This window comes from Aethina tumida, chromosome 6 (genome assembly GCF_024364675.1).
Source record: "Aethina tumida isolate Nest 87 chromosome 6, icAetTumi1.1, whole genome shotgun sequence".
Lineage (NCBI taxonomy): Eukaryota > Metazoa > Arthropoda > Insecta > Coleoptera > Nitidulidae > Aethina > Aethina tumida.
This window is the reverse complement of record NC_065440.1, coordinates 13,184,603-13,198,787: the sequence shown is the minus strand read 5'-3', so window position 1 is coordinate 13,198,787 and position 14,185 is coordinate 13,184,603. Positions and strand designations below refer to the sequence as shown.

The window sequence follows — 14,185 nt, the reverse complement described above, 5'->3', positions numbered from 1 at the left end:
TTGCCACAATAAACTTTTAATTAATAAATATATTTCGCCCTTTATTTTATTTAGATTAAATTATTTTCATTGTGTGTTTAAATTAAATATTTATCATGGAATTGTTGAAAGTAAAATTTAATTTGAAAATCATTAAAATATTATTGTCTCGAATGGGTAAAATATTATAATATTGTATAAATATACATATATTAAAAATCAGTAAACAAACATGATCTTGAGGCTCTTATTTTTAAAAAAGTTAAATAATGTATACTACTGAAAAATTTCCTTAAATTATGTCAACACAAGAATTTTGTCAATTATATTAAAAATCTGAATTCAAATACTTCTGACATTTATAATTTAAACATAACATAAATAAAATTGAAGGGTTAATAAATATTAAATATTTATATTTTTTAATAATTTTAAATCTTGCACATTATATTACTTAAAAACAAAAAGAATTTACCAATTTTTGTCATTAATAAATATTAAAAGATTATATACTGATCAATAAGTTGATTAGAAATTTCTCTTTTATTTGTTTTAGATTTAATTATATCATTAAATTTAATAATTTCTTTTAAAAAAGTAGTTAACTTGTAATTTAAAATTCTGAATTTTATAATATAATTTATATATTAAACATAAGTAAATTTGAAAAATAAAGTTCTGTAGATTGCTACTTTAAAATATTGTTAAATTTAGTTAAAAAATCTACAAGATTTAATGTTTTCTAAATATTTCTGCGTATTGAACAATGAGGTCACTTCACCTCACATTAGTCTATCGCTTGTATACCTTTGTATATAACAGACGTATTTAGAAAAAGTTGATATTTTGAATAACAGGTATATGACTTAACCGTAATTATGTACAAGCCCGAACAGAAGCTTTTGTGTATGTTGTTTACTTGTTAAGAAAAGAAGCGAAGGGATACAGTTTTCTTACCTCCCGAATGAACAGGTATAAACACAAAGTGTTAACAACATGATTTTCTCGGAGATTCCTTTCCCACTATTTGTGAAATTAATGGATTTTCACGGCAGTTTAAGTAATTAAATTGCATTGTACATTAAAAAACTATTATTATAATTGTCATAATATAATTTTAATTAAATAATGTACTTAGTGTTTTATTTCTTATAGATTGAATTATTTTAGTGGTGTGACTAAATTTAATATTCATAAATTAAATATTTGTCAAGGAGTTTCATTTAATAATATATATTTTTTTATTTTATTGTAAAAATTCCTCAAATATATGTTGATTATGATGAACCACGTATTTTTATCAAAATTAAAAAATACCATACTTGTAAAAATATTAAAATCTAAAAATTTTATTATTAAAAACATTGACTTTGTCACAATAAACTCTTAATTAGTAAATGTATATTGTTTTTTATTTCATTTAGTCTAAATTATTTTTGTTGTGTATCTAAATTAAATATTTCACTTTATAATTTAAATATCTGTCATGGCATTATTAAAGGTAAAATTTAATTTGAAGTTCATTCAAAAACATTATGGTTCCAAATTAACAAAATATAGTCATACATATAAAAATTTGAATTCAAATTCTCTCTGAGCATTTTTAGAAAAATGAAATAATGCATAGTAATTAAAAATTTACCTAAATTATGTCAACACTAAAAATTTTAGAATTCCATAAAATAGTCAACTTACTTTAAAAACCTGAATTTTATAATAATTTAAGTATTTTTGGCATTTATGATTTAAATTACTTAAAATATGTCTTACAAAATTATAATCATATCGGTGTAATAATCACAAATATTACTGAAGTTTTACAATTAATTTTGAATCATTAATTGCCATTTATATCTGAAATTTTAAAAAATAGTTTTTTACTTATCTAAAATAATATATTAGATTTGTGGTAGTGATTTTTAAAAATAAAACACATTTGCATATTGTAAAAACTTGTTTTATTAATAATTAGAAAATTACATAAAATAGTAATTACAAAACATTAAAAATTACAGTCAAAAACATTGGAAAACTATTAAAATTATTTAAAAAAAAATCAAATACATTAAAAACGATTAAAAATGACACAAAATTACAATTACAAATAATTAAATTACAGTCTTCAAACCTGAAACAAACATTAATTAAAGTTGAACATCCATCATCGCCATCCTGATGGCCTCCTGTTCGTGAGGGCAACGCTCGAAGAACCTGGTCCAGGCGTCCACGCAGTGCAAGTGGAAAGCGTGCTTGCATTCACCCACCGCGACCGGACAGTCCCTGTTGGCCTCGTGGATGCCCCTGCGCCTGCATTTCTGACAAATGTCCTTCAGCTTCTTGGTGCAAATGTCGCACAGTTCCTTCTTCTCCAAGGCGAGGCGACGTGGAGACACGTTCTCCTTCTGCTCGTCGATCTGCTGTTTCTTCGGTGATTTGGACTTTCTCTTTGGAGAAGCGGGAACAGTGGTGATTTGTTGTTTCGAGCCGTTCGTACAGTTGTCGTTCTTGGGGTTTTGTTTCGATGGGTGTTTGATGTTTTCCTTCGACAAATCGTCCTCTGGAGATTTGGAGCGTCTTCTGTCGATGACGGCTTCTTTTGATCCCAGCTTGTCTATCTTGTATGGATGTTTGTTGGACTCCTTGGATTTTGCCATGTAATAATCGATGCAGTGTTTGTGAACTGGGATGTTTTCGTTGCTTCCAGCCCTAAGGCATTCTGGGTTTCTAGTCTGGCGGCCTGTTTTGACGCACAACAGACAGTTGTCGTCAAGGGAGAGACAACAGACCATGCATTCTGGACCATCTTTGTTGGTGTAGGGCATTCTGATCTTGTCCTTGTTTTTGGCAGCTTTGCTGGTGTCGTTACTTCCAATGGGCTCAATGCTGTCGTTGATTTGGGTGGATTCAACCTTCTTAGTTGTGCAGGACTCAGCTTTGTCGGTACCATTGCTGGGCCCAGCTTTCTCTTTATTATTGGTGGGCTCAGCTTTACCATTAGTTTTAGGTAACTCCACTTTGCCGTTACTCTTCGGTGACTCCAATTTGCCGTTATTCTTCGGTGACTCCATTTTGCCGTTACTCTTCGGTGACTCCATTTTGCCGTTACTCTTCGGTGACTCCACTTTGCCGTTGCTTTTGGTAGACTCGTAAGTGCTGACCATTTTCTTGACAATGCCGGAGATTTTTGGTGCATCGTTCTCCACGCCTGAACGTGTCGAAGAAGTAGAAGGTGTAGCATCTGCCGCTCTATTCGGATTTTTGAACAAAAAGTCAAAAGCTGCCACCTGACCAGCCGGTCCCAGCCATTCGTACAGCTTCTTCTCCGCTTCAGTTTGTGGCTGTCTCACTGTCCCGGGTTCCACCGTCACAAAAGGTCCCCTTTTCATCGGCTTGCTGAGGTCCACCTCACCTTCCTTGAGTGGTTTCTTCTCTTGAAAGAGGCATCTCATCAACGGGCTTCCACGACAAGGTTCGCTGCCATTGGGCGCCGCTTCAGATTGTTCTTTGGGCAATGCCGCCGCCACTTCCTCAATGTTAACCAAGTTCTCGTTCTTGTTCTTCTGGTTGCTCAGGTTGTACAAGTTTTTCAAAATCCAATCGCTCCTCTCAATGGGACATTTGGCCATTCCGTTGGTGCAGTGGTAGTGAATGAAGTGGTCGCAGGTGCTGAGAGCGACCGGACAATGTCGTGGGTAGTTTTGGGGTTGGCGACAGTAGACGCAGATCTCGTCCAACATGTACTCACAGATGGCGCACAACGGTGGTACTGGTCCAAACAAACTGGCGGAGTCCGTTTGTACCAGTGGTAGTGGGTACGTGTTTACTCGGTATGGTGGTACCCCAAAATTTTCCAAGTGTGATCTAGTTCGCCTTAAGTTCAGCACTGATGCGTTTGGAGTGTTCGGGTGGAGGTTTTCACCATTTGGATTGGCTTGCTGTCCTTGGAAAAGATCCAGGTTGGCTTCTTCAACTGTTTTAAGTATTTTCTCCTTGATTTCTCTACTTCTTTCTTGCTCTGATTTAGAAGGCGAAGCTCCATTGTCCTTTATTTCTTCTCCATTTTCTTTTTCTGTTTCTGGTTTCGTTTCGGTTTGTTCCTGTTTGATGTTGGACCCAGTTCCAATCTCTTCAGATGCTTTTGGTTCTTTTGTTTCTTCTTGTTTTATAATGTCTGATTTAGTTGTAGTTTGTTCTTCTTCAATGATAGCAGTTTCTCCTCCGTTTTCCTGTTTTGACTGTTCAGTCTTGTCTTCTTTTGATTCTTTTCCTTCTTTCTTATTATCACTTTTATTATCTTGTTCTTCTTTATTGGATACAGATCCAGACTTGTCTTCTTTTGATTCTTTTTCTTCTTTCGTATTATCACTTTTAATAGCTTTTTCTTCTTCTTCTTCTTCTTTATTGGATGTAGATACATCATTTTTAATATCTTTTTCTTCTTTGTTGGATACAGATACAGTCTTGTCTCCTGTTGATTTTTTCTCTTCTTTATCATTTTTAATATCTTTTTCTTCTTCTTCTTTATTGGATGTAGATACATTTTCTTTCTCTGTTATTCGTTCTACCTTTTCTTGGTTTGTTGATTGAATATTAGCCTCTGGTTGTTCTCTACTATCTTCTTCGGGCTTTCTTGTTTCTTCCACTTTCTTCTCTAGTTTATTATTTTCATTTTCAGATTTTGGTATCGATGCAGTTTGTTCTTTGGCTGTTTGTTCTTCCTTTCTTTGGGTTGATTGTCCTTGGCCATCCAGAGAAGTGGAAGGTGCTTCGGATTTTTGATTGTCATTTTCCTGCTTCTTCGAATCGTCTACTTTGACACCATCTTGCTGTTGGGTCGCCGCCATATTGCTTGATGTGGTTTGATTTTGTCTTTCCAAGTAGCCCTCCATGGAGTTGTCATCACTGTTAAAATGATCAGAATCGTACCCTTCCATGTCTTCAGCAAATTTTGCGTTATCAGAAGAAGTCGTCCCTAAAACCAAAGAGTTACTACAGTCGCCAATTATATTAGTACTTGGTACTCATTGCAAAAATAAACTTACCAGGTTTATCAATCGGTTTCACTTCGTCGTGATTGGTGCTGGGAAACATTTCGGGAACTGACTGGTGTCCTTCAGATTCCCCCCAGTAGACGGTGCCCTGCGGGTACGGAGGTACAAAGGGATCGTTCATTGCGTCCAATATGTAGGCCTCGATATCTGGTATATTCGGATTGTAGTACCCGACGGGATCCTCGTAAACAACTCGGCGGGGCACGACCACCATATCATCGACCATTACTTCCTGAAACACACACCACATTAAAGGTGACATAAAACGAATTCGTGCTTTGATTTACCTCTTCATTGGCTTCCTCGGGGTTTGCACCGTTGGGGTTGGCCTTGTTAGCATTTGACATTTTCACAAAGTTTATAGAGACGCACACAACTGAACACTTGAACTGGGTGAAGGTTTATGACAAAATTGTCGACGTGGCGAGTTGCACTTTGATTCAGTATATTGGCTGGACCAGAAAAAAAATGGTTTATAGATATGGACAAAAGTGTGGGAAATATAATTATCACAAAAGATTTTGGAAATTTGTCCAGGAGTGTACTTTTGGTTAAAATTCCAGTGAAGGTCACGTATTTATAAATAAATTTAACTAAACTCTTTGGTTCTGTCTTTGGAGGGTTGGAAGCAAACAATTGATGTCCGTCATGTTACCTTTATTGAATAAAATCATCAATATAACACATAAATATTGTATAAATACAATTGTTAAAATACACAAAAATTGAACTAACATAGAGATTAAAATATCTACAAAATTTCACATTGACCTTAATTGACATATTGGAAGAATTGCCATTTGATGGCACAAATGGGGCAGTAATAGAGCCTTCTTTGCATGCAATGGTTATGGAGAATATGTCCACAATTTTCTCTAATCGCCTTGCATAACTTCTTCTCCTGTTGGGTTGCACGTTCGCACTTATCGCAGATGCCCATCAAATACTTTCGGCACACGAAGCACTCGTCCTCCTCGGGAATGGCCCCGCACCAGTTCATGTTGGGTGGTGGAGGTGCTTCAGCTCCTTGTTCAGGTTCTTTTATTATCATCATGTTGAATGGACCCAATTAATTGAGTTGGGATAAAGTGGTACCGTGGTGAAAGTCGTCGTCTGAGTCGTCTTCAGTTTTAGTGGGTCCTTCAGCTACTGGTACTGTGTCATCTGCGATGCGTTGAAGACAACTGACGGATATGAAAAAAATTTGGAACAGTAACGAACAAAACGTGGGGAATATTGGTTACAATGTGCAACAAAATTGTTATTGTTGCTTCGAGTTTTGGGTTTCCTTTCCGTTTTTCTTGGATGTGTCTTCAGCGTCTTCCGTCTGTCCTTCGGACTGTGTTTGTCCGTTTTGTTTTTTTAGCTTTGTTTTATCTCCCGGAGGCAACTTTTTTGAATGCTCCTCCGATTCAGCTTCCGGACTTTCTTCGTCATCGTCCTCTTTGTTTTCTTCTTCATCAAAATCCGGAAACATGCTGGGAACAGACGTGTTGTAGTGGTAAATGGGAGTTTCCGTCCCTAGCTCCGACACCATGAGCCAGCTGTCGGAGCTGCTGGAGTCATCATCCGATTGCTTTCTAAAAAACGAAGACATTTAAACAATTACAATAATTAACGACACACACGAATAAGTTTCCAATTTGAAACAACTGTACTTTTGCACCAACAAAAATAAAACGCAAAAAACAAATCAGTGTATAACGTGGCAAATAAATTAAGCAACAGGGATTTCTGGAATATTCCACTTAAGATAATTAAAATTATTGTGCAAACTTCAGGAAAACGGGGCAGAGTTTCGTTTCAGGCACAAAGCCGCACGTTTAAAAATTCATCTGAGCGAGATTTAATCAAGTCAAAACACATGCACAAACAACATTTACCATTCCGCCAGTATCTGAACGCACGTCAACAGACTCGTCAAGAGCGCCACAACTAAAACTAATTAATTAATTTTCGGCGGTTTGACGACGTTTTTTTTCCGGCAGTCTCCTATTCAATATAATCAGTTTACGAGGTTAAAAGTTAATATGCACGCTACGGATCGTCTGAAGGGCCCTTTAAACCTTTTGCGAGTAATGAATTCATTGGGTGGTTTTATGTTTTGGATGTTTCATTAGAACCCACTTGGGAGGTAGTAAAATTACCCCTTTTCACCCTGTTAATAATATTTTTTAAAGATAATATTTATGTCTTCATAACTAGTCTGGCTACTCTAAAGTTTTACAGGTGCAGTCTTGTTCATATCATGTTCAATACTGTAGAGTTTGGTAGATCTTCTTGTATTCTGACAAGATCATACAGAACAATACAAAAAGGAAAAATAAAACTGAATCCAATACTATAATATTAAACCAGGACAATTTAAAAGAAACAATGGATGCAGCAAATGTTGAATTCAAAACAAAATAAAATGATAAGAAGATAATTATGACCAAAGAAGATTGTGGAAATAACAAAGAATGTAAAATAAGATAATAGAGAGCATGTAGAAAAAGAAGAAAAAGGAACTGGCACTAATACTAAAATATTAAACCAGAAAACTGGAGAAGAAACAAAAAAATGATAATAAGCAAGATAAGATGGTGGAAGAAACAATGAAACCAAAAGAAGATAATATGAAAAAGAAAGAAAAAATGAAACTGAATCTAATACTATAATATTAAACCAGGAAAATCAAGAAGAAACAATGAAAAAAGCAAATACTGAAGAAATACAATTGAGAACAATATAAAATAATATGATTATAATTATGAGGAAGAAGCAAAAAAACTAAAATAAAACAATAAAGAGCATGTAGGGAAAGAAGAAGAAGGATCTGGGTCTATACTAAAATATTAAACCAGAAACTGAAGAAGAAACAAAAATAAAAATGAATTTGCATGGAATACTAAAAAAGAACATAACTAAACAAAATTATATATTAAAAAATAATAATAGGTTGGAGAAGATGGTGGAAGAAACAATGAAACCAAAAGAAGATAATATAGAACAAATGAAGAAAGAAAAAATGAAACTGAATCTAATACTATAATATTAAAGCTGGAAAATGTAGAAGAAATAATGGAAAGAGGAGATGCTGAAAAAAAACAATTCAGAACAAAATAAAATGATAAGATGATAATTATGAACAAGAGTAGATTATGGAAGAAACAAAGAAACTAAAATAAGATAATAGAGAGCACGTAGGAAAAGAAGAAAAAGGATCTGGGTTTAATACTAAAATATTGAACCAGAAAACTGAAAAAGAATACTAAAAAAGAACATAACTAAACAAAATTATATATTAAAAAATAATAGTAGGCAGGAGAAGATGGTGGAAGAAACAATGAAACCAAAAGAAGATAATATAGAACAAACAAAGAAAGAAAAAATGAAACTGAATCTAATACTATAATATTAAATCAGGAAAATGTAGAAGAAATAATGGAAAGAAGAAAAACAATTCAGAACAAAATAAAATGATAAGATGATAATTATGAACAAGACTAGATTAAGGAAGAAACAAAGAAACTAAAATAAGATAATAGAGAGCACGTAGGAAAAGAAGAAAAAGGACCTAGGTTTAATACTATAATATTAAACCAGAAAACTGAAGAAGAAACAAAAATAAAAATGAATTTGCATGGAATACTGAAAAAGAACATAACTAAACAAAATTATATATTAAAAAATAATATTAGGCAGGAGAAGATAGTGGAAGAAACAATGAAACCAAAAGAAGATAATATAGAACTAACAATGAAAGAAAAAATGAAACTGAATCTAAAACTATAATATTAAACAATGAAAATGTAGGAAAAACAATGGAAACAGCAAATGCTGAAGAAAAACAATTTAGAACAAAATAAGTAAATTGTTAATCTTGAACAAGAGAATATTGTAAAAGAAACAAAGAAACTAAAATATTATCTTAAATAGAGTATATAAAAAAAAGGAACTTGGTCTAAATACTAAATTATTAAACCAAAAAACTGGAGAAGAAACAAAAGAAATGGATTTGCATGGAATACTGAAGAATAACATAATTGACAAGAGAAGAAAATAATGAAGATGATGTGGAACAAGAAAAGACAGAGAAAACTGAAACTAAACCAGGAAAATGAAAAAGGAATAGTGAAAAAAAATGGATTTACAGCAAACACTCTAGAAAAATAAACCAGACGAAAATAAAATATAGTCAAGACAAGATTGAGGAAGAAATAAAGAAACTAAAAAGAAATAAATAGAGAACATATCACATAAGAAAAATGGAGAAGAAAGTATGTAAAAATATGATTGCATGGAATATTGAAGGAGATGGTGGAAGATACAAAGAAAGAAAAATTGATAGAGAACTGACAAATGCAGTTATTATTGAACTTACTTATTATCCTAGTTTGATTGATTGATGTTGTGGTGGTTTCAGTTTTTCTCTATTATCTTCTTTTCGTTTCTTTGTTTCTTTTACTATTTCCTCTTGTTTATTATTATCTTCTATGAGATTTAAATTTATTTTTATTATCCAATATTCCATACAAATCTACAGAGTGAAAGTATCTTCAGGTCCATCAGTATTATTAAAATTAAGAGGATCATATTGCACATGGAAGTTTGATGTACACACAGTATCAGCCAATTGTGGAAAAAGGAATATTACGTTTAAAAAACAGGACGAAAAGGGGTAATTCTACTGAAAGACAAAACCACTCATTACTCGTAAAAAATTTAAAGAGCCCTTCAGAAGTTTTTTCCTCCCACTTTTATACTCCAGTTGATTTTAAATGTCGTCCGTCCATTCCCAGTTTGATTCAAACCGTTTTCTGACGACTATTTTGTTAATACCAAACAAGTTCTATTAGCCCAACACACACAAAGAGGACAAGGTGCAGTTTCCACCCTATAAAATTAATTACAAGAAACAGTTTTCATGTTTCCCGAAAGTGGATGGCGGAACACAAGTCCGAAATTGATTTATGCCATTGTCTGCGAACCGAAGAAAAAAAAGAAAACACCACAACCATCCCCCGGAAAGTTGGGAAAACTTGAGGCTTTCTTTCCCGATAGTCCGGCTCCTTAATTATAAAGTTCCCCGGAACATATGTTATCCATATCCCCGTTCAACGAGGGGGGCCGACGGTCAAGTAGCCGGTCGGCGAACTTCCTAAATTATAAAGTTCCACTTTTTGCCTGTTTATTTTTCACGGCGTCGCGGCATTTATTAAACGCTTCCCCTTTGCGAAAAAAAACCGACAGCCAAGTGGAGAGTTCTTTCGGCGGTCGTCTAACCCGCAATTAAAACAACAGGCCGAACTTTCGGCCGAAACTTCCGCATCGGAATAGTTTACCGACGCCGGATATTTTATTAGCTCAACCATCCCCCGTGGTCGGGGGTGAAGGGGCTTTGCGGAGGATTGAATCGAAACCGCACCCGCGTGCCACACTCGCTCGTCTGCATGTGAAACTATTAATTGTGTAAAATACTGGCCCCGGATAATGTCTGGCAATGTCGTTGCTGCAAGTGTCACCACTTACGCAAGTTGTTTCCCGTCCCCCGAAACCGATAACGAGCCGCAGCCCCGCTGTTGTCTATTGATTTCGTTGTGGGGAAGATGAATATTGTGCTCAAAAAGTAATTGTCGAAACAATGATAATAATAAACAAGGGAAGAATTTGGAAAATACAAAGAAAAACAGTGAATAAAAATGGTATTGCATCGAATACTGAAGAAGAACTAACTAAAACATATATTAAATATTTAAAAATGATGATAGTAAACGGAACAAGATACTAACTGACAATTTAGGATTTCCATCAAATGCTGAACAAAAGATTGAGGAAGAATCAAAGAAAACAATTGAAGATAATAGAGAAGGAAAACATGAAACTGGATCTAATGTTAAACTATCAAATGCTGAAAACAACAAAGGAAAAAAAATAAATTTACAGTGAATACTAACAAAGAACAACTGTAAATAAAGTCAAATGTTAAATATGATAATAATATACAAGAAAAGATTGGAAACAAGGAAAATGGAGAAACTTCTATTGGTTTCTTTATTTCTTCTACCATCTCCTGTCATCTATCAATATCATTTGTTAATTTTGTTTTGGTACTTTCTTTCAGCCTTCGTTGAAACCCATAATAACAATATAATTGTTCTTGAAAATCTGCAAATCTGTTTCCTGTTTCCATTATTCTTTCTTCATTTTCTTTGTTTAATATTATAGTATTAGACTCAGTCTAATTTTTTTGGCTCTGTGCTTTTTTAATATTATCTTCTTCTGGCTTAATATTAGTAACAGGCCTAATATCATTTTCTTCTTTCCCTCCTTGCTTTTCTTTATCTTTTTTCAGTCCATAATTTTTTCTTGTCTATTATTGTCACCTTAATATTCTATTTTGGTCTGGATTATTCTTCTTTAGTCTTTGATATAAATCCATTTTCTTTTTCCATTGTTTTTATTATTTTCATTGTTCCTTCTCCATTTTTCTAGTTTAACATATCGGTAAAAGAGTTAATCATTTATTTATTTTCTGTTTCCATTATTCCTTCTTCATTTTCTTTGTTTAATATTATAATATTAGATTAAGTTTAATTTTTTTGGCTCCCTGCTTTTTTAATAATAATCTTCTTCTGGCCTAAAATTGGTAATAGACCTAATATCATTTTCTTCTTTCCCTGCTTGCTTTTTTTCTTCTTTTAATTTCTTTTTTTTAGTCCATAATTTTTTCTTGTCTATTATTGTCACTTTAATTAATATTCTATTTTGGTCTAGATTATTCTTCTTTAGTCTTTGATATAGATCCATTTTGTTTTTTCCATTGTTTTTTCTTCATTTTCCTCGTTCTAATTTAATAATATTAGACCCAGTTTAATTTTTTTTTTGCTTATTCTATATTACCTTCTTTTGGTTTCTTTGTTTCTTCCACCTTCATCTCTTATCTATTATTATCATTTTTTAATATTTAATTTTGTTTTTGATATGTTTTTCTTCAGTATTTCATGTAAATCCATTATTTTCATTGTTCCATCCCCATTTTTCTGGTTTGACATTTTACTTTCTTTCTTTCTTGCCTTATCTATTATTATCATTTATAATGTTAATTCCTGGATTGTTCTTCTTTAGCCTTTGATACAAATTTATTTTCTGATTCCATTGATTCTTATTCATTTCTTTGGTTTAATATTATAATATTAGTCCTACTTTAATGTTTTTCTTTCTTTCTTTCTTTCTTCTATATTATCATCTGTTGGTTTCTTTGTTTCTTCCATTGTTTACTCTTGTCTAATATTATGATTTTTTAATATTTAAATTTGTTTTGGTATGTTCTTCTTAAGTATTCCATGTAAATCCTTTATTTTCATTGTTTCTTCTCCATTTTTCTGGTTTGGTATATCGGTAACAGACTTAATTCCTTTATTCTCTTTCTTTGGTTGTTCTCTATTATCCTCTTTTAGTTTCTTTCTTTCTTATCTTGTCTATTATTATCATCTTTAATGTTATATTTTGTTCTGGATTGTTCTTTAGCCTTTGATGCAAATCCATTTTCTGTTTCCATTGTTTCTTCTTCTTCATTTCCTTGATTTAATATTATAATATTAGTCCCAGTTTAATGTTTTTCTTTCTTTGTTATATATTATCTCCTTTTGGTTTCTTTGCTTCTTCCATCGTCTACTCTTGTCTAATATTGTTATTTTTTAATATTTAAATTTGTTTTGTTATGTTCTTCAGTATTCAATGTAAATTCTTTATTTTCATTGTTTCTTCTCCATTTATCTGGTTTGGTATGTCGATAATAGATCTAATTCCATTTTTCTCTTTTTCTGCTTACTCTCTATTATCTTCTTTTAGTTTCTTTCTTTCTTGTTTTGTATATTATTGTCATATTTAATATTTTATTTCGTAATGGATTGTTCTTCTTTAGCCTTTGATACAATCCATTTTGTTTCCATTGCTTCTTCTTTAATGTTTAATGTTTTTCTTTCTTCGTTTGTTCCATGTTATCTTCTTTTGATTTCTTTGTTTCTTCCACCATATACTTTTGTCAAATATTGTTTTTTTTTTAATATTTAATTTTGTTTTGGCATATTCATCTTTAGTATTGAATGTAAATCTATTATTTTCATTGTTTCCTCTTCATTTATCTGGTTTGGTGTATCAGTAATAGATCTAATTCCATTTTTCTCTTCTTTGCTTGTACTTTATTATCTTCTTTTACTTTTTTTCTTATCTTGTCTATTATTGTCATCTTTAATATTTTATTTTGTTTTGGATTGTTCTTCTTTAGCCTTTGATACATTTTTAATGTTTAATGTTTTTCTTTCATCTTTTGTTCTATATTATCTTCTTTTGGTTTCTTTGTTTCTTCCACCATCCATTCTTCTCTAATATTGTTATTTTATAATATTTAATTTTGTTTTGGCATGTTCTTCTTCAGTATTCCATGTAATCTATTAATATTTTATTTTGTTCTGAATTCTTTGGTCTCTGACATAAATTCATTTTTTGTTTCCATAGTTTCTTCTTCATATCTTTGATTTAATATTGTAATATTAGACTTATTTTTTTTTCCTATCTTTGCTTGTTATCATCTTTTCTATTTTCTTAGTTTAGTATTGTAAATAATTACTTTATAAATAAAGTGTTGAATTATTTGTAATTTGTAAATTTTCCCAACTTTCCTGAAGGTATTTCTTTTTATTTTAATTCACCGACAATGACATAAATCAATTTCAGACTTCCATTCCACCTACCACTTCCTGAAACAGAAAAACTGTTTCTTATAATTAATTTTGTATGGTGCAAACTGCATTTAGTCCTTTTTATGTGTCTTGAGCTAATAAAACTGGTTTAGTATAATGAAAATAGTCGCCAGACAATGGTCTAAATCAAACTTGGAATGGAAGAACGTGTTCCACAATCAACTCGGGCATAATAGTCGGGCGAAGAAAAGTTCGGTACAATTACGAGTAATTATAATTGCATTTCCACGCGAAAAAGAGTCCGTTATTTAATTTATAGCATGGAAATTGTACGTTCTGATAAAAAGCAGCCGGTCCCATTATATTATTACGGCGGAGTTTCCACCGGGCGAAGTAACAGTCCTAAGTCAATTATTCCGGTCCCCATTCTATTAATGCATTTATTAATTGATCTATCACTTAGCATTG

At 32.3% G+C, this 14,185-nt stretch overlaps 2 protein-coding genes across 6 annotated transcripts in view; one reads left to right on the top strand and one right to left on the bottom strand.

Moving 5' to 3' along the window:
• LOC109605368 (TWiK family of potassium channels protein 7-like) overlaps positions 1-14,185 on the top strand; it is a 234,727-nt gene that overhangs the window by 158,397 nt on the left and 62,145 nt on the right. The gene's annotated exons all lie outside the window — the stretch shown is intronic.
• LOC109605860 (uncharacterized) lies at positions 1,921-5,474 on the bottom strand. Of its 2 annotated transcripts, XM_020022459.2 has the most exons (3): positions 5,318-5,474; positions 5,022-5,262; positions 1,921-4,951 (listed from the first exon to the last, which is right to left on the bottom strand). In XM_020022459.2, the coding sequence occupies exons 1-3, from the start codon at positions 5,375-5,377 to the stop codon at positions 2,124-2,126; spliced, it is 3,129 nt and encodes a 1,042-aa protein (XP_019878018.2). In that variant the 5' UTR covers positions 5,378-5,474; the 3' UTR covers positions 1,921-2,123. The 2 variants fall into 2 exon arrangements, with proteins under 2 accessions (XP_019878018.2, XP_019878021.2); XM_020022462.2 differs by lacking the exon at positions 5,318-5,474 and having other exon boundaries at positions 1,921-4,968; positions 5,022-5,161.